General features: G+C 38.9%; 2 protein-coding genes across 12 annotated transcripts in view; both read right to left on the bottom strand.

Annotated features, from left to right (window-relative positions):
* Nucleotides 1–13182, bottom strand: part of FSIP1 (fibrous sheath interacting protein 1) — a 64942-nt gene extending 51760 nt beyond the window's left edge. Inside the window, exons 1-8 of one of the 11 annotated variants that reach the window (XM_085549038.1) lie at nucleotides 13043–13182; nucleotides 11827–12296; nucleotides 9735–9866; nucleotides 8490–8562; nucleotides 7391–7489; nucleotides 5958–6130; nucleotides 5166–5253; nucleotides 1393–1491 (exon numbers count right to left, since the gene is read on the bottom strand). In XM_085549038.1, coding sequence (XP_085405164.1) covers nucleotides 1393–1491; nucleotides 5166–5253; nucleotides 5958–6130; nucleotides 7391–7489; nucleotides 8490–8562; nucleotides 9735–9866; nucleotides 11827–12087 — 925 coding nt within the window. In that variant the 5' untranslated portion in view covers nucleotides 12088–12296; nucleotides 13043–13182. Of the gene's footprint in view, nucleotides 1–1392; nucleotides 1492–5165; nucleotides 5254–5957; nucleotides 6131–7390; nucleotides 7490–8489; nucleotides 8563–9734; nucleotides 9867–10011; nucleotides 10165–10709; nucleotides 10762–11417; nucleotides 11705–11826; nucleotides 12297–13042 lie in introns of those variants that run through there. The other 10 variants (XM_015864752.3, XM_085549041.1, XM_085549039.1 and 7 more) reach the window with 10 other exon arrangements.
* Nucleotides 13183–14776: 1594 nt separating this feature from the next.
* The window catches only part of GPR176 (G protein-coupled receptor 176), a 28271-nt gene continuing 21752 nt past the window's right edge, over nucleotides 14777–21295 (bottom strand). Inside the window, exons 2-3 of the mRNA XM_015864755.3 lie at nucleotides 18805–19057; nucleotides 14777–17686 (exon numbers count right to left, since the gene is read on the bottom strand). Coding sequence (XP_015720241.1) covers nucleotides 16579–17686; nucleotides 18805–19057 — 1361 coding nt within the window. The 3' untranslated portion in view covers nucleotides 14777–16578. The remainder of the gene's footprint in view (nucleotides 17687–18804; nucleotides 19058–21295) is intronic.

Raw genomic sequence — 21295 nt, 5'->3', positions numbered from 1 at the left:
ACATACATTATTTGTAACAATTAAAACTAATGATGTTCTGACAACTACTCATGTAGGTTTTTCTTTTCAACAATGGATTTCTATCTATCATACAATTACGAGCACATTTTACGTTTTTCAGAGACTTGTATGAGTTCTAAGGCAGCAATTCTTTTACAACCACCAAATATTTATCACATTAAATAACAAGACAAGACTAAATACAAACAAATTCTTAGTCTCAAAAACAAGAAGTATACACGGTACTTCTCTGGAAAGTAGAGAATTAAAAAAAAAAAATGGAGTGGTCTACTTCATCAACAAAAATAACCTCAATTTAACATGCTGGATTATAAAAGATAAGCCATCATCAGATTGTAGCTGCTTACTCTTTTACACTTGACACTTGACACAGACTGAGTAGACTGCAAACTCTCAAGGATATAAAAGTGAATTCAGTGTGTTCTTTTACCCACTATGAACAAATAATAAATAATCCAATAAACTCTAAAGGACTAAGGTATGTGATATGATCAAGAAAATTGTTTACTGAAGGCAAACCAAAATATATTTAATGCTACCAGGTAAGACCTTAAATCAATCAAGGAATTGGATCATATTAGAGGAGCAAAAGTTAGTCAAATTCTATGAAGTATCCACACTGTATCAATTCTGCTGCCAACAACAGTTCAACCTCGAGGAACATCTGTTTATTCCATGTTTGTCATCTTTGTCACCAGTAAGATATAACCCTTCTGCTTACACCTAGTTGTAGGTGACAAAGAAATAAATAAAGCAAATAGCAGTGGCAGCTGAAGCCATTCTTCTTATGCCAACACAAGTGAGAAGTTACTCAACCACACATATGTCAGTTTCTAATAGGGAAGGAACAGAGACACAAAAGCGTAATTCTATTTGTTTTGAAATATTGGTCACCATAACCACTAGTGTCTGATACCTCTACACAGCACAAGAAAACAAGTAACTGCTAAATCAGAAGCACAGATGGTTGATCTCTACCAGAAGCACTTACTACAAAAAAGTTACAGAACAGCAGTAAATGTACACAAAAACAATGTAAATAATTTCTTGAATATAAGTTTATGAATTAACAATTACAGCAATTTAGATTAAGAACAAAGACAAGTTTTTTACAATTTTTCATTAAAAAAAAAAGTCATACATTTTACATGAAAGTTGTATATCTATCAATTCACAATTAAAAAAATGTAACTTGGAAGTAGGGTTTTTTTTAATTTATTTTATCTTTTGACCATATTGAATAAAATGCTTGGGTAAATCCCAAAGAAAGTTCTTCCATTTTGTCATTTGCAAAAATAAATAAACAAATAACAAATACATAAAAATTAACCACCCATTGTACACTCTGTTTTGCCAGATAATAAAGCTTACCCTGATTATGCTGGGTTCTATGGAAGGCATAATCTTCTGGACTAATTTGTGTGTGAAATAGCAAAGCATGTGTTTCAGCCTGTTTAACATGACAGGGACCTGCAAAGAAACATTTCAGTAAAATTCAATGAAAGAAGACCTAGTTTCATACATATCATGCTATAAAATCTCCTACACGATACTTGAAAAAGTCAGTGGACTTACATCATCCCCACATTTTTCAAGAAATAAAAAAGGAAAAAAGGGGTAGTGTCTTGTGAATAATAACATAAGAGAATATATATGTTGTTTCATATGCCTTGAGCTTTTAGCAGCTGATGAATAAATATACATACAGAAGTACATATGTGACAGTTACATAATAGAAAATACAGCCCAAGGCCGTGATATTTCAAAGCCTCCACAGATACCAAGTGGTTAGTCACAAAGAGGTTTAAATGAGAATAAAATATCCAGATTTTCACAGCTGGTGTCTGCCTCTACATGAATTATTTGTCTTCCAAGTGGCTTAGGTCAAGGGTATAGTCTAGGAGTGCTCAAATATATGTTAGGCATGCAAGAGTTGTTTCAGTTACTCAAGGGAAAAAAAAGTCATGGTACAAACATATATCAGCTGGAAGCCTAAGTTAAGAGTATTGAACTACAGCCAAGAAGCTTAGCACTTAAAGAAAAGGACTTGTATTGAAAATAACCATAAATATCACATACGACACATATGTTTCTCACAATGAAAAAAACCCACAATAACCTGTAATAATGAAGTTTAATGTACTTTTGTTACACAGAGCACAAAGAATGAAGGTAAGGCCAATTAATTAATTCCTGATTTACAATTCTGCCATGAGTGTGCATCAAGCTCATGCACCATAAGCAGGCTGGGACTCACTAGTTATTATTGATTTGGTACACCAAAACTTATGTATGATTTCAAAGGCTTATTAAAAGCTGTAATTAAATAGCTCCTCCATATAATTTATGTAACGTAACTCTTTGACAAGCTGCAGCTCTAAAAGCAAAATATGATAGTTGCATTCTATTTCAGTATCAACCAGGGCAACTGTCAGGGATGGTAGTAATTGTCAATAAATTGCTGGTAGCAATTGTAAATAAAGTCTGAAAAGTAAAGCACGAGCACGTTACAGAAAACTAAAGACAAAGATCAAGCTGGAGGAAAAATACAAGTCCAAACTAAATAGAGCTTTGCAATTATGGTACATCAGATGCACGGGACACATGCAATCTCACATTAGGAGTTACCTTTGAAATAGAAAAGGAATTCAAGCATTTTATGGTTGGCAATCATTAAAAACTAGTCTAGCTTGTCTGCTGTTTTTTGCTATATGCTGACATCTACTGGAGACTTTTAAAATATCGTCCCTGAAGTCCATGCTTTTCCCTTAATAACCCAAAATTTAGCACAGAAATGTTACCCTGCAGTAGCTTGTTTTGATGTGTTTTGACCACATAGTACTAGTGTTACTATACACGCACTTGCACATGTATTAACAAGCTCAGATTATTGCTCAGCAATATCCATCCAGTCCTCATTCTTCTTTTCTGTCCAACATGAGAAAAAAGGCACGATACACAACAGTTCCGTTTTCTTTCAGCCGTTTCAGACCAAAACCCCTTATCTACTGCAGTTATGGAGATGAAGGTAAGAACAGAAAAATGTGGACAACCAACATAACTCAAGCACCAAGAAAAGTACTCAAAATAGAAAATTCTCTAATTTTAATGTCTTTTTTGTTATGCATCATATTCCACAATTCTCTGTATCATTAATCATTCATTTACCTTTTCACAAGTGGAAGAAGTCAGTCTTTAGTCATTTGTCTACCTTTGATGCTGTCATAGAATTTTGTAAATGTTATAATTCTTACTTAGAATGGAAATTACTGTATTTAGTCTATCTGCTATATTTCAAGATAACAGACTAAAGTACAAACACTGATTCTTATAGAGCACTCATTTCCACTTTGAGTATTTTTGTCTTCATATCACAATGAAATACAAAAATCATCTGACTTCCTGTTCTTTCTTTCCTGAAAATAGTTTGACAGCATGACTAAAGTAGTTTCAGTTTTTAAAACAACCATCTATCCTGAACTTTCCTTCCTAGAATTTTCAAGGGAGAAGAAAAAAGCATATTAAGATAACTAATTTTATGGTTCATATTCTGTCTTTAGAATCATGCCTTAAATTATTTGATGATCATTTTTAGTCAAATTCTGTCATGCTCAGAAAGTTAAGCTCTTAGAAGTGAGTTTAAAATAACCAGTACCAAAGCTAATTCAAATGAGTCATACTCCTTTTTCTACTCTTTGAACTGCATTCCAAGAACCATGGCTATGCATGTACCTTCCAATGTTGTTTTAAAACACATAGAAAAGATGCTCTCTGGAAGTAATGTCTCCTAATTTATTATGTTGGTCCACATGGTCAGAGGCAGATATTGGTGGTGTGGTAGTAGAAGTTGAACCTTTCCATCAATATTCTGCTTGATTTTGTTGCCGTGCAACAGATGGCAGCAGAGGGGCAATGCCATCTGACACTTAAGTGCATATGAAGGGGTAGAGTTTATTCCCTCTGTGCAGAAAAAAATGCACCCACTGTTATTCATTGACGCTTCTGGAAACCAAACAGGGAATGTGATCACAATAAGGCAGTGGGTGGTCTCTTTCAGCAGTGGCAACAGCAACATGAAAGACAATAAACATTCCATACAACCATGCAGATTTTTTGGAGCACAGCATGCAGGCTCTTGTTTATTGCTTGTGAAAATGCAAAGCAAATGGTGGTGACTACATAAAAAAATAGTGTTTTGTAGCTGAGAGTTTGGTCTATCAGTGTTATTCTGCCCCTTGTTTCTACTGTAATTTCCATGGAAATAAATAGGAGGCATTAGTTTTGGAGTGATTTAAATAATTAGCATCAGCATTGGGTCCCATACTTCTTAACAGTTTCTGAAAAGACACAGGCTTCCCAGACAATGTCGGATCATCAGAACCTTACTATGGCATTTCCACTGCTTCCATCTCTCATCATCTCTCCCACTCCCACATGAGAGTCTTCTCCAAAACAAATGGGTGGTAGGTTCACATCCTCAGAACTTGTAAGAAACTCCTTTAGGGATGTGAGTGTGTTTTGGGGGGGATGGGGGGGATGTTTTTCACTGCCAGCCTTTCCTACATTAACTGCAGTTGTCTGTCAAAGGCCAAGCTAGGACCACTAATGACCATCATCAGCAAAGTCAAAACTGATTTTGTAAACAAATAAAATGATGATTTCACAGAATCATAGAATCACCAAGGTTGGAAAAGACATACAGTCTATGCATCCACCCATCACAAAAAGTTCTCATTAACCACGTCACTCAACACAATGTCTACGTGTCCCTCCAACACCTCCAGGGTTGGTGACTCCATCACCTTCCTGGGCAGGGACTGACTTACTGCCCAGCCATTCCAAAACAGTAAAGACAAACAAGTTTTTCAACAGGTTTCCACTCTTTGTTTCCTTATAACTATTTTCATTATTTTAACGTACCAGTGTTCCCAGTCACACATCCTTGGCTACCAACTTGAAAAGTGCAAGCTCTACTTCACTGGAATTCTACCTTTCCAGTCCCTCGATATACTCATAAATAATTTTATCCTAAAACTTTGAAACCTTTTTTTAAAAAAAAAAAAAAAAATTGTATCCAACAAAAATACAAACATTAAACAAAATAAAGAATAATTAGCTAAGGGTTTTAAATCTTTTCTACCTACCAGTTGTGTCCTGCCACGATGAGATCAAAGTTAAGAAGAGCTTTGTGTTTTCCATCTCCTCGTGGATCCCCATGGAGTCTACGACAGACTATTTAAAAGAAATAAAGCATAAATATAAAAGATACTAGCAAATATATACTTCAAACTTGCAGCAGAATATTTTGCTTATCAGGTATAACAACTTTTAGTTTAGTGCTGACACTGTGAGATGCACTGGAGCCAACTGCAACCCCGGTTGTTTTGTTTGTTGGGTTTTTTAGTAAATTACACTTACATCATGAAAAACAACATTTTAACTTCTGAGGAAATTACATGTCATGTTTTATGGCTTAAACTGACATTTATCTGCTAGAGGATATGACAGGAATAATGTAAAAGAATTTGTGCTGTGGTGTTGTCATGTCTTCTTCTAGGAAGCATCTCTAGCTGCTCTAATAAAAGAAAGTACCAAAGCAGACTGCCTAAGAATTGGAATGTAGTAAAGACTCTTAGCTCTGCATTCATGCCACGTCATAACCTGCAGGTAACGAGCTCAAGCCTAAGATTCAGCATGGTTTACATGTACAAAGACAGCTGCACACCAGACAACTGGCCTTACCAATTTTTAAGGATCATGTCCCTGTTTCAAACATAGCCAATAAAATATATTCAAAGTTACTGTTTAAGATCCATTAATACATCTTAGTGAGTCAATCATTAATTACTTCATAAAACGTGTCTGTGAAATGTAGTAATTGTCTAAGACAGTAGTTCAAGGTATATTATTTACAAAATAAGAAGAATTATTCTAACCTTAAGTTCTTCCCAGAGCTTTGCTCTCATTTCCTTGCCTTGTTCTTTAACTGCTCTCTCTTTAATGTGTTTTTTTGCCAGTATTGTGTCAAGCTTATTCATTTTCCTTATAGCTGCTTGAATCTGAGGATCTCCTTCTGCCTCTTCAGAGTCCAATAACTTGGAAGAGTTTGCTGTAGATTTTAAATTGTTAGTCTGATATACTTCAACTTAAAACAAACAACCAAAAACCCACAGTACAATTAGCTTGATAACAACTGCGTATGAAAACACAATTATTCTTGAGCATGTGAATTTCACGTTCATTTACAGACCTACATGTAAGTAGGGAAAAACAAAGCCTTCATACCAGATTACTGAATCAAACCCTGTAGCAGCCAGATACGAGGTGGGAGAAAAGCACCCTATTTTGGGCAACTAGTTTAAACTTAACAGAATAGTGACCGTATGCCCACAGTACGAGCAATAGTAGCAGACAAAATAAAATTACAACTCAAAAAGTTTTTGCTTCATGCCAGCTACTAAAATACATGTTGAAACATCCTTCATTAAAGTAAATAACTATGGGGCTGAGAGAGACTCACTACTTCTAAATGTTACAGAAGCTTTAATCTCAACTTGTATTTCTAATAAAGCAGAATCTGTTACTGGTTCTAGATAAAGATTTCTTTGGAAAAAAAAAAAAAAACATGGTGAAACATTATAGAAACTATCATTATTTAATCAAAATGCATTTTTATTTTGTCACTTTTTTCTTAAATATGCAAATTTCTATTTCTGTTCATTTTTAGCCTTTCTTCTTCCTACATCCTTGCACTTGTCTCTCTTTTCTGGCAGAAATGCTTCCATAGAAGAGGACACATTTGTAGCACTGCTCCAGTCCCACAGTCTTTGAAATTTTGGAGTCCTGAATTATTTTTTCATAGGTCAAAAGCTTTACACACCATTTGATCCCAAACATTCACTGTAATGCATTAGTCTACTGTGTGCTACAAAAAAGGATGAGTGATTTAACAAGGAGAGAGCTACACAGAACTAACCAAGCTCCAGGGAAGCACCTATGGGAAAAGGTAATTAATCTATGACTTATTTCAACCGAACTAAACACTGCACATGAATTCAGATCTAAACTACTAAGTGAAGGTTTGAAGCTGAATTCTACACAACTTCTGTTCTACAGCAATGACTATTACATGAGATGACCAACACTGCTGCACTAGATAAAGCAGTCACTGGATTCTACCACCTTATCTGAGCAAATCTACACAGAACACAAACACAGCTACATAACCAAAGTAAATAAACTTTAAATAAATAATTTATCTATAACTTCTTGAAAACAATGCGTAAATATTTTCAAAGAGCACTCACAAGAAAACTGACACAAAAGAACTTCACTGCACCACATGCTTCATAAAGCAGAAAAGTAATACCTTCTTTTGCATTACTTGTTTTTCCTTGGGAAGGTTCACAAAATACTGAATTCTGTGTTTCTGTGTCACCATCTGCAGAATCTGAATTAGAGACATATCCTGAAAGACATAGGAAAAAGCCTCTCACAATTACATACATGCATAGATGTCAAATAAACTTTTAAAGATAGTGTTTGAAACATTAACAATTAAGGATACAAATGTTTTGCCCCTTTGAGATCAACACTGAGACTCCATGGTGAACCATTCTGCTTAAAAAAATTAAAAAAAAATTTTAAAAAGGCACCTACTACTACACTTGAGCTCACATTAAACCCAGGAGCAGCAAGCACAGAATTCCATTTGATGCCAATTACGTAATGAAGTCAAAGAGTTTCAGTACCCTCTTCAGTCTTAACTTCATATCATGGCTTTCACTTCTCTATTTAAATAATCTGAAGCTTTGAAAAGTTAATTTTGGTAGCGCTGACATAATGCCAAAAGAATTCTATGCCAAAGGCATTTCTGTAAGTGCTTTCATTAAAATACTGTATGCTTGTATTTTAAGTATATTATTAGTACTTATATTTTTCAGTTGTTAAATGCTGAAACACTCAAGAATAATTTCTAATTATTATTTGACCGATGGACCATTATTACAATATGAAGTTTCTCACAAATTAACATTGTCTTTGAAATACTGGATACAAAAATTTTATTGAAAATACTTTCTATCATGGTTTCATGGAACAAATGCAGATGATTTCTCCTGACGTTTTAGGACACCAGCCAGGTGCAGGTCACAGCTTAGATGCCACAAGGCATATGCTGTGTTATCACAGCTGTCACCACTGTATTTCAAAGATGGAAGTCATAATAAGGAAGGCATGAATTTCTACACCATGGCCCCCTTTCTCTCCTGGAATTTCACTTGCTTGCATACAGTGCTCTCCAGCAACAGAATCTTACACAGACCGTAAATATATGGTATTTGGTCTAGTCACATCATGAGGAAATGTTGGGCTTTCCCACACCAGGCAACTGAGTGGGATTCAGCACACACTCCTGAAAAAAGGTCACGCTCTCTACCTCCTCGATGTCAGAGTTCCCCCACCATCACCTTTGTTTTCTTCTGGACAGCAGTCTTCTAAGCTTCTTTGATGACTGACACCCAAACTGACAGGTGAATCAACCTATGAAATACAAATCAATCACTACCCCTTAAACAGAAATCCTGAGGGGAGGAGGGAGATAACTGCACTAATCATATATTATTACAAAGGCCAATAATGCTTCTACACAAGACTGCAAAGCAGCTCTTAAACGAAAAATTCAGATCAGAGTTCTGCTTCTTAGATATCAGACTAGTGAACCCGTTTTCTCAGGCTCAACATTTTACAGACTCTTGTTCTAGGAAGGAACTCTGAAGATGCATGCTACTTCTGCTACAGCACAGTACAGCCAACCAGTCTGTATGTGCAATAGCCTCACTCATTTCCCAGTGCTGTGGGTGCCCTGCACCAAGCAGCACCTCCACCTCTTGCTCATATGGCTGAGATTTTTTCTGCTCTTTGAAAGGCTGATATGCTTGTATCTAATTCATCATTCTCAAGAGATGGCACCTTTCATGCAATTGGTTAGGATGCTTGGGTTAAGAACTTGGACTCAAAGTTATCTGATAGTATCCTTAAAATCTGACTATGATCCTACCAAATACATATATATTTAATGCATTTATAAGGAATCTAGGCACGATTAAGTTAATCCCAGTTACCAGTTTCCTCAGAAGATGGACAAATGTCTTACTTCTTATGGAATTTATTACATTCCTGGAGCTGATCAACAGTTATTGGAATATTATGATTTAAAAGAAAAACAAAACAAAAACTTTAAATAGAATATATTCAGTAGTCTGATTACATATATAGAATCATAGAATCACCAAGGTCCAACCATCCACCTATCACCAATTTATTGTTATTTATTATTATTATTATTTCCCACTAAACCACATCCCTCAGTATAACATCCTAGTGTTTCTTGGACACCTCCAAGTGTCCTCATATTCAACCCAATATTTAACCCAAACCTCCCCTGGTGCAACTTGAGGGCATACAGTGGAATACAATCCAATTCTCCACACTGCAATGTTGAACAGACCTTTCCGCAGCCACCTTAACAACTCAGAAAAACTGAACGAAGGATCATTCATTGAGCACAGAAGGGGCAGCCCACACTCACAGGGCTGCATGTCGCCTTTTGCACAACCTCAGAGCCCAGAACTCTCTGCAAAGCTAAGAGAGCAGAATTTCATTTCTTCAATGTTCTAACAAGAAAAAATGAAGCAGCTGAGAGTAAGAATTACCTTTGGCAAACAGGGTCCTGGTGCCAGGAACTCCACGGAGACGCTGAAATGGCTGCAGCTGGGGCAAGCACGTGAGTGAGATGCAGGCTGTGAAATTTTATCCAAGCTGCCCCTTCTCGTATCCATTGGGACCTAAAACATGAAGGGAAAAAACAACAAACAAACAAACAACCCAAAACCCACCAGCTCCCAAACCCACAGTCTATTACCAACACAAGAACTCAAGCCCATCGGTGCATACCGACAAAAACAAACCCAAATAACAAAACCAACCAACCATCATACTGCACACACCCCAATAGCAGCCTCACAGCAGCACCGTGCCGTGCTCACCACTGCAGCGTTGGTGCTCCCGGCAGGGCGCGGGGCCGCCGGCGTTACCCAGGCCCCGGCCGCCGTTACCATGACGGCGGCCAACAGACAGCGCCGTCGCGAGAGCTGAATGACTGCTTTAAATGAACTCGTTAGAACTTAAAACTAACGCTGCGATCACTGTTATTTACATGACTATTCACTGTTAGTAAGGAATTATAAGTGGAGAGTGCCATTACCCAACGTGCTAAACCCACCCAAACTTTGTTTTCTACAAATTGGATGTGAGCATTAATTGCAGTGCTGTGACCAACCGGCAGCCCTACCTGTACCCCTCCAGAGCAACCTCCCATCTGTGTATGCTACAATCAAGTCTGCAGTGGGAGCAAACACAAGAAATGGTGTGAAGGAACCACCTCTATCATGTTTGAGTGCAGACTGACCGCAAGAGAGTGCCAAATAACTGCAGTAGTTCGTATTGATCCCCATAGCACATGGCACCTTATTGTCACAGTACTGGAATCATCATTCTCATACAGTTTGGGGTTTGTTTTTCATGGTATTGAGCGCAGTAATGGTAAAACAGGGTTTACCATTAATCACTAGAGAACAAAATATATATATCACCCTTTCTCTTTGCTCTGAGGATTGTATTTTGCTCACATATCTGTTAAGACCTTCTCCTCTCTGTGTGGTTTCTGTCTGTGGAGAACACCTGGGAAGAAAGGAATGTCATATAGAACACCCCATGGGACAGCATGTCTCAGCACTCAGAAACCTCACAACATCACAAGATTTTTAACCAGCTTTCAAACTAAGATTTTCATCCCTCCATCTTCTGCATTCTATGAACTTCAGCTGAAATTCCCAATCTTCTCCTCTTACCTACAATGCTCAGGGAAAAAATAAACATTTCTAATGACTGTTCCATCATAGAGACTTATCTGAAGAATGATGGGAATTGAGGAGGGAGGGAGAGTGGACAGCCTGAACCAGAGAGAACTGTTTAAAAAGAGCACAAGAAGAAACGCACTCCAAAGTGTGCTTCTTAATGCTGAAAGATAGGTTACAGCATCACGAAAGCACGTTTAGACAAACCGTCTGGATGCTCAGAACACAGTCACCATAGTAACAGAATTCATTTATCCTTTTCTCCCTAATCCAGTCAAGGAGAAACACAAATGAGGGGGAAATGCAGGAAACTTGTTCCTCATAGTGCTGCCTCCCTGCTGAACAGCATTTTGCTACACAAATAGGCAGCCGAAGCACTACCTTCATTGGCTTACAGAGAGGAAGACAAATGACCACGACTTCATTTAACACTAACTAGTTATTGGTCTTTGATATTTTACATTTTCTTTATCTACTCACCTCAAGTAGCTTCTCTTTCCAACAGGCAAAACGTCAAAGATAAATTGTAACAGTTCCACTACTCCAGTCAGGACAAGCAGATACATTAACTCCCCTTTTTAGGGGAACAAACAAGCTCCTTTCTTGTGAAGGACCAACTACGTTCTCCTGACTGGTGTGCGCCAAGTCAAGGGCAAAACATCAGGAATTCTAGGTTGTATTCTGACTCTTCCAGGAATCCCCATGAGGATGAGCAGTGTTCTGCAGTACGCCCCATCAGTGGGAGCACGGTGTTAGTACCCTGCCAGCTGAGGAGGAAAGGCTCAGTGGGAATGCTGAGTCCAGAACCAATGGTAAAACTCCCTAATAAATACAGATACTCATTCTTTGATTTGCAATGACAAAGGTCCTGTCTTCTGTGCTGCCTCACCTTTGTCTGGAAACCAGCAGAGTACAGAAGCACGAGTTCAAAGCAGTTTATATTGCACCACATTGGTATGAGGGGCCTGGAGCAAGGAGATCCTCCAAGTCCCTGTGGATGGGATGTGATCCAGGCAAAACTTCCACGTGTTGGTTGCACAGAAAATGGAGGCACAGGAAAGAAAAAAAAATAAAATAAAAAAATAAAATTAAAAAAAAAAATCCTGCTTATAAGCACAACGGAATTTTTGAAGTCACCATCTTGCTGCATTATCTTTAGTCATAGTGATGGCATATTAATAGCAATGTAGAGAAACACCTCAGCAAATATATACTTAAGAATTGGATCCAACTTACATTTCTTCTGCTTTCTTTAAAGAAAGTCCAATCAAGGAACAAGAGAGCTGCTCCTATGTACACATAGACAAGCTTCCAGTGGAGCTGGAGAATGCTTCTGCAGCTTGCTCTTTATTGTTGTCCCTAAAGAGAGCAAACAGAAGAATGTGTCCCTGAATGTTCATTGCTCCCTTAGATTGGCTCAGCTGCTTAAAACCAGACATAGCACACACAACTTCTGGCTGCTTCCTGCTGCTCCCGCTGTGTCCTCCTGGGGCTGGGGAGCAATCAGCACCTGCACCTGGAGTTCTGCAGCTCTCCACAGGATGTGCTTTGTCTTGTGTTCCTGAGCTGACCTTGAATTATGAATTACTGAAGATTACGCTGATGTTATGGTTGCAGAATTTGATAATTAAGGACCTTGTTATAACTCATGCTGATATCCCTACTTTGGCACAAAGAATGTCGCTGCAAATAAAACAAGCGGTGCTTTTTGAAAAGATAAAAGTGTTCTCAAGTGTTTAAATGCAATGACTTCACCCATACTTTTTTGAGGGGCTGGAGGAGGAGAGAGGGCAGAGAGGAGGGCGAGGGTAATCATCTATGTCCAGAAGAGAAAGACAAAAACAAACAGAAACACCTCATTAATTATCTCATATTAAATACTCCATAGGTTTAAGCATGCCTGCACAATAACTCAAGCAAGATGAGAGGGCAGGAATTTTGCTTTTCTAAAGTTGACACCTGTTACCCAACCCTGAAGTGCAAGGTCAGAAGGCAGGAACATGGGCTGAACTGCCATCACCTCCAGAGAAGGTTGGTTGGTTACCTTCAAAACAGCTGTGGGACCTGCTTTATTCCCAGCACTCCTGAGCTGTGAGCTCTCTTACCTTTCTGACCACTCTTCGCCATACAGCCTGCTCAGACGGGAATCTTTTCCCAGGAAACTGGAAGTGGAATTAGACTAGAGAAATCCAGACAGAATTTTCTGCAAAATGCTACCAACAGGTGTATTTTAAAGTACCCTTAAAAACAAAACAAATGCATTCATTAAATTACTGCAGTTTCATAACAACTAGATCCATTTGTTGCTACAGACTAGAATGCTTGTGGAACGTCTAGAAAACTGCTTTTCCCTGCATGTTGATCCTGTTGTGCAAAATACAGTGTTGCAAAGTAGCCAACCAATATAGCATTATTTGGTGCTGAAAGACTTGTTCTTTCCATTTTTACATCAAGTTTATTTGAACTTGACAGTATTTTTGAGAATATCCAGGAACAGTGCACTGCCATTGTTCCCTTATGTCTTTTTCTCCTTCTAAGAATCCTTCTTTTGTTTAATACGAGCTCTGTTTTCCATTTTTCATCTCTAAGTGGCAGAAAAGTGATTTCTTTCTTTCCTTCCCTCAAATTTATTCTCCAGAATTAAGATTTATCTTTTGAAATTATTTTCATGGCCCAAACTACCCCAGGCTTTCTTCTGTTCCTACAGCTTCATTTGGTACTTCACGTTCTTTCACCCCCAATCAAGAGAGAGAAATGTATCTTAAAAACAACCATTACAACAACAACCTTTTGCTTTTCTTTAGTACAATGACAAAGAAGAAAACACGTCTTAGTATTTTTCCCCCTACTGAATATCAGAGAACATTTTGCCCAGCAGAAGCTGTTTGAACAAGCCAACAGACAGTGGCACAGTCTCAAGGGTACCACTGCCTTCAAGGAAATCAAACCATACAAGACAAATGTTCTGCCCTGCATAAGGTGTCTCCTGAAGTAATTTTCTGATGACAGATCTCTACAGAAGTTGCATTATGAATTTCACAGACATTTTTTGTTTCACATGAAGATGGTTTCTATGTATTTTTTCCACTTCTCCTAAAAATTCATATGGATAAACCAACCAGAATAAAACCTCACATTCCAAAATAATTTCTCAGAAATACAAAAAACCAGCTTAGTTGACTTCTAGCTGAAAGGTTTCCAGCTGTTAAACAAACAAACAAGAACAGAAACAAAGAAACCTGCGTACAGTTTGTCATACATACACGTCCTGTTTGAAAGAAATTTTGTCTCAGAAGTCCACAAAACAACACAAATATCTCACTTTCCAGATACAGAACTCAATTCTATGCAGCCTGGCTTCTCAGATTTATCATCAGCATTTTGTTCACCACAGGAGTTGGAAGGGACAATACTGAGTATGGTTTCCTGGAGGTAAGTTTTGATCCATATAACCATTTACCCACATTCATCAATCACAGAGACTTCAATCAGTGTCTGTGTTTAAGTAGGCCATAAACACGGAACTCATTCATAAGGACGCTATCTCCTACTTTGCTTTTGAGGTTTGGGGGGTGTCCTTAGTGGACTCGTTTTTTAAGTAAATTCAAAAAAACAATCTTTATAAATCACTACTTAGAAAACCCATATGCTATGATCCTTTCCTACCCCCCATCACAGAAGGAACAGCTTTTCCTGCATTATTTCTTCTGTCAGATTTCAGTCAAGTCATCACCCGCTTTGCAGGGCAGCTCAGGTTCCCACCACCCACCTGCACCACTGCTCCTCACTTCCACACTGGGAAGTTCTCGAACCAATGGTGAAAACCATTTACACAGTAATTGAGAAAGTTGTTTTTATTATTAATTTTTAATTTAAACATTTTCTTTGAGCGTCTTATAGAAATCCATCACCTCAAAGCTACCAGAAGCAGCTGACTTGCTCCCCACTCTTTAAAGGAAGAGCAGGCACATCTCCAAATCTTGCCTCAGCACAATTTTTCTCAGACTTCTAACAGTAATCAGTTGAATTTGGCAAGTTACTGTGAACTCAGCAAGACAATTCACCTTGTCCTTTTAAAGAGCATTCTTTAAAGAAAACTACTTTCCTGACAAGCAGTAATGACAGGTAAAGATCCAGCATACACCAAAGGACTACACTACAGGAGAACCACGAGGAGCACTGGGTGTCCATTGTGTTTTTCAGTTTTTCTCATCCACAGAGTCAACAGCAAATGAGGATAAAAAGGAAGGAACAACTACTTGCAACAGACCGAAGGGTTACAGATGGGATGACAATAGTTTCTGGTCATTTAACAGACGGGTAGGTTAGAAATTCACACAGTATTAAGGAAATGATAAACTTGGGAGGACAAGCTGCAGAAGGATGCAAGCAGTGAGCTCTCCAAGGAAGGCTGGTGTGCTGAGACCAGAGATGGCTGACTCTGACTTGATCAGAAATTAGGCACCAGATTCAGAAATCTCATGTTCATACACGGGTTGATCGAGTCTTTGAGACAAGTGGAATGTGATAGCAGGTATTTATGTTGGTGAAGGTAAAAGGAAAACCTCACTAATGATACTGAGCCACAGCATTAGCAAACCTTGCCTTCTGGAGCCCATAATCAGCTTCCTCACTAAACAATTCAGTACAAGACTGTGAGCAATTCCAACCCCTCTCTTTCATTTGCTACCTTTCCATAAAAAAACAACAAGCTGAGTGAACCAGTAGATAGGAGTCTATTTTAAGGGCAACGCCTTGCACATGTACACAACACTTACATGACACTGTTGGGACATTTGTATATATCCTTTATCAAAGGATCAAAACGATACATTTATGCCCTTGGCATATACATTTTTGTTTATTAGGGTCAGGATTTGTCTTGCATTGTCTCCAGTACAGTTTCTACTTAGAACTACAAGAACGTTTCTTAAAAAAGAAATGTTATTTCTGAATTCATCATTCCTGGGTTTGTGACACACAGGGCAATTTTGGCATCCCTGCCTTTGCTGAAATATTAAATGTAAAAAATATTGGTTTAAGTTTTAAAAAGGTTTAGTTTGGCAGATACTTACTAAATAACCTGTGTATGAGTTCAGCAAGTCATATTTTTAACACTGATTTCACAAATTGGCTTGATATATATACTTAATAGTCCTCCTTACTTAATTAATGAAACATGCAAAAGAAGCTTGCTGTCTGCTAACATGAGGTTAGATTTTATCTACTTTGCATCCTCTCATGCTCACTAGAGCCTTTCCTATTAAGCTTCTTTGATATCCAGTCCGTCTTAATATAAGAAGGTTCCCAGCAAACTGACTGCCATATTTCCATACTACAGCCATAAGAAAACTGTTCCCAAAGCCAAATGTACTTTCTGAAAGCTCAACAGGAATGTATTATCATGGCTATTTCACAAATAAAAATAAGAATCAAAATATTCCGATATATTATTTTCATGAAACCATATAAATAAAGAACATTTGTATGCATGTTTCCCTTTTGTTTAATTATACTTGGTACACACACATACACACACACAAAAATCAGCCTGTAACAGATTTCAGCACAGCAAAGATCCATGGGATCACACATGTAAGTTTAGGTGACCTTTGTCAGTCACTTAAAGCTCCTATTCCTCCTAAGAATCCACCTTGGGGAAGATACTGACTTTATTGTTTCTGCTAATTTTTCTTTCTGCTTTACACTTTGGCTGCTTGGTCTGGATTAACTCTTCAGGGGTATTCCCCAAAGGAGGCAGGAGTCGCTTCTTACTGTTTCGACTTTCTGACAGCCACTGTGGAGGCAGCTCAAAGGGTCCAAAACCAAACTGCATGGAATACTTGTCATTTCCTGTATCAACTTCCGCAGGCACAGCTGGTGCCACCTGAGCTGCAGAGTCTGCAATTGTCTGTGGTATAAATTTGTGAATCGAAGTCTCTCCTACCTCTGAACTGGTGACGGGAATTTCTTTCTGCTGAAAGTCATCAGAGCCAACAGATTTGGTTTCATTCTCCTCATCTTCTGTTGGCTTGAAGATCTGTTGCTGCCCGATATGAAACATCTCCAGAAGCTGGCTCCCTGAACGGGCACTGGGCTCCAGATTAGCATCTGCAACACCGCCTGAGCTGACGACGTTTCTCCTGCTGTACCTTCGGTGCAGCTGTACTATCATCCCCACTAAGCACTTCCGTACAGATTTGTTAACAGTTAAAAATAACAAAGGGTTGGCTAACAAGGAGACCTTGGGCAACCAAATGGCAGTGAGAAGTAAAAAGACTGAAATATCTGAAACGTTGAGTATGGTACGGTAAATCACCAGAGTCACATAGGGGATGCTGCAGAAAATAAATATCACAACCATAGAAAGCAGCATGGCATGAAGCTCAGCTTCTCGCTGGGAGGCATAAGGGATTGAAATTGTATTCTGAGGGGTCCTTAAGGCAGCTATGATGACTTTTTTCTTCTGGCTGGCACTCAGTGCCCTACGAATAAGAATCATGAAGAGAAATACCACAGCTACTGGTACAATCACAGTGGTGATGTTATAGATGACAACGTAGATCAAGTGGCCAAGGGAGTAACTCCAGGATTCGGAGCAGGTGGACATGGCATAAATATCAGACACGTTGGTCACAGCAAATACCGGAATGCTGGCCACTACCGCATGGGCCCAGATGTAGATAACCAGGTCTCGGGATTTTGCATCAGTTATTTTTCTTTCCAGAGGGTATAAGACAGAGTAGTATCTGTTGGGGGGGAAAAAAACAGTCCATTTTAGAGCATGTGCTTTTGAGAAGCCTCACAAACTGTCTGAGCAAAACGCCCAACATCTCTCACACTGAGCTTCCAACTGATGACCTCTGGGGTTCTGTATTGAACAAGCTCTGTTTGTCAAAGCCCTGATGAAAAGAGTAGTCAAACCCTGAATAATCTGTGTACACTTAAAAAAGGGAAAAAAGAGCTACATATCTGAGGTGTTCAAATTTTCATTCACTGATTCACTGTTTGATTACTACTGTGGACTTCTAAGCTCACAGACTTCCCATGAGAAATCTAACCTAATCTAACCTCTAAGCAGCTTTTTATTAGGAAGATCACAAGTTTTACCAAAGAAGGGCAGATAATAGCTGCTCCAGCAGCAACACTGATGTACATTACAGAGAATGATGCAGTACTTACAAAGTTATTAAAATCACAGTCACTATCTATAGAGTTTGCTTTATATAGCTAACATACTGCAGTGACATGTTAATAGACTAACAGTAATTTTACCTAATGTATATAAATCCCGATGTTTTAGTAGTAAAGCAACATCACATTCCACATTTAGTGTAAGCTACATTACAACAGTGTCCCTCCTTCCTTCATAACACCTTATTGCCACCTTCAGGATGATGGAGCTGTGCATTTAGGTGGAATCAATGACAGCTAACAACAGTGAACAAGATAAATACAATACTAAGACATAGGCAGTCGAAAGGTCCACTTCCACTTTAGACTGATCTTCTATATACAAAATTCCTCTGAATTAATTCTGGTTGTATTAATAACGGCTTTAAAAAAAAAAAAGGAATTAAAGAAATAATACAGATTTTAAATTTGAAATTGGATAACCTCCTACAGGCATTGGTAAATTATTTTAAGATGCAATAGCTGTCAGTGCCCACAGTTAAAATCGTGCGCTTTTTCTACAGTGTGAAGTTGTCTGGCTTCAATTTCTATTACCAACCAAGAATTATCAACAGGAAGAAAGAAGAGTTAAAAACTCCTCTGAAGATAAATTTTTAGGCTCAAAGTACTTTATAGGGCTGAAAAACAAAGCTTATCAAAGATTATCATCATCCTGGAGAATTTAATCTCTTACCTGTCAAGAGCAATGGCTGGAAAACTGAGGATGGTCACTGAGCAGAAGACTTTGTGCAGAAACTTGGCGATTTTGCAGAAGAGCATCGTGTAGATCCACCAGCAGCAGTGTGGACTGGCACTAAGAACGATGTCAAAAGGCACGCAGACAAGGCTGGCACAAATACCCGAGCAGGCCAAATTCTTAATGAATCGGTTTGTTACAGATTTAAGCACTGACGTTCTGCAAGTTGACCACAGCACCATGATGTTACCTGAGAGACAGGAAGGATAAAGCAAACAAACTCAGCCAAATGAACGAAAAAATTCCTTTCCCCCCTCCCCCCCCCCCCCCCCCCAAAAAAAAAAAGCAAATAGTAATTTTAACATACTTCAATGTTCCCACACAGTGCAAATAAAATACACTTGTTTGGAGTCTGCTGGGATTTAGACCAACACACTGCTCAGACTAAGAAGTCCAGGCAATTGCTAGTAGCTCTGTATACCAGATAACTGGAAGCAACAGCACTTCAGCTGCCTTCTCCTGGCTTCCAGTAATGAAGTCCAAAAGTCTCTAATTCAGTAAGTGCCTAGGAAGGATATCTGAACTGTGTTTTCAAATGCTTATGTTGACTCATGCATGAAATAAGCCATTCTGAGTACCCAAATATAAAAATCCGCTAATCTGCTAGAGTGCTCATTTTAATAATTACTGCTTGTTTTGTGGGGGGGAGTTGTTTAAGTTTTTGTGGGTTTTTTTTTTTTTTTTAATTTATTTGTTTGTTTTAAAGACAATAGACTCTGAGTAAAGAAATAAATACATGGTATTAACCTGCATGGAGGTGGATCACAGCCATTTCCTTTTCCTTCCACTGGCCAATGTAGTGGCACACACAGACCTCTGGGAAGTCACATCCAGAAGCATTTTTTTATTTTTCTTTCCCCCAAGAGCACATGTATTTATATTACAATGTGCCACTAAACAGGACAAGAAAAAAAAGGCTACACACAACTTCACTAAAGAACCCAGAGAATGCAGTCCACTCTTTTTGATACTACAGCCCTACATGTTTATTTCAACTAGGGAATGAAGGATGGAGGGAAACTAGCATTAGCTACAATACTTCTTCTCATATCGTTGTATCTTAGTCTATCTGGATCTCAGGGTGACATACCGCAACTTAGAAACAAGTTTTCCACACTCCAAATGCACACAACAAGACCCTGTGGACCAGATAAGCTTTATGCACACAAAAGGAGTCCCAGAGTATAGGTACACCAAGGTTAGATGGCACCAGAAATCAGGAACTTGTCTTCAGTGAGCTCAGCTCCCTGAAACAACACACAGAATTCTTCATTGCACGCTGCACCACAGCAGCTGGGCACTTTTCCTGCTTGTGCACAAGGGAGACGTCCCCTGCCCTCATCTGTGCAGGCACTGGAGGGATGGTAGGAGAGAAGGCAGCAAACAGCACACAGCCCACAATGGCTTCTGCCCTCATCCTCCCAGCACTTGCTCCCCCTCTTCCCATGCACGTGATGCACGGCAGCTGCGGTACCCAGGCAGGACAGTCTCTGCCAGCGCAGCTGAGCAGGCGCACAGGTAACCTGGCTGCAGCTGTCCACCCGCACTGCACAGACCTGGTTTAGTCTCAGGCTTCAGCAGTTACAAAATAATTTTTTTAGTGCTGTCTTCAGACAGTCTCTAAAGACTCAGCAGCAGGAAACACAGATTTTCAGTGCACGCTAAACCTGGAATGCAGGAGAAGAACGTGCAAGGCAAGCACAGTAAGTTAGAAGCACATTTAATGTGCAGGTTATATATTTCTAAGCAAATTGTTCAACTGAAATGGAAAGCTGCCTAATGTTAAACATTTCTCATGTAAACACCATAAAAACAACACAAAAAATTACCAGTTTTTTTTCAGGAAGATCACAAGCACTCTTTGTAAACATACAAAGCACCAGACCTGCTTTCAGAACACATTCGTCCTTTCACAAAGAAAGGAAAGGAATAAGGCTGAGACACCTGGAGAACAGAAGGCTGATGGGGGATGCTCATAAATATCTGAAGGCTGGGTATCAAATGGATGGCACCAGGCTCTTCTCAGCAGTGTCCAGTAACAGAACAAGGGGCAGTAGGAACAAATGGAAACACAGGAAGTTCCACGCAGACAAGAACTTTACTGTAAGAGTAACAGAGCACTGGAACAGGCTGCCACCAGATCAAAGAAATTGCAGCCACCAGCACAAAAATGCTGCTTGATAAGACAGCCCCTCTTACACTACTGCAGCTGGACAACATAGAGAGTTAGGCTTCCTACTGGCAAGAAAAGTCATTCTCACTGCAGGCTGTATCAACAATGGCTCGTTGTTAACAGTATATGTTATTGACGCTGGAAGCTCCTCTGAGTTGAAACATAATTGATTAATGAGACGGGCCAGATTTGATAGTGTTTCAACTGGGTAAACAATACACACCATGAGAGAAAACATCTTGTGCTGCTAACTGA

The sequence above is a fragment of the Coturnix japonica genome, chromosome 5, assembly GCF_054131305.1.
Source record: "Coturnix japonica strain WE chromosome 5, WE-NBRP24, whole genome shotgun sequence".
In the NCBI taxonomy this organism is placed as follows: domain Eukaryota; kingdom Metazoa; phylum Chordata; class Aves; order Galliformes; family Phasianidae; genus Coturnix; species Coturnix japonica.
This window is presented reverse-complemented; position numbering and strand designations above follow the sequence as displayed.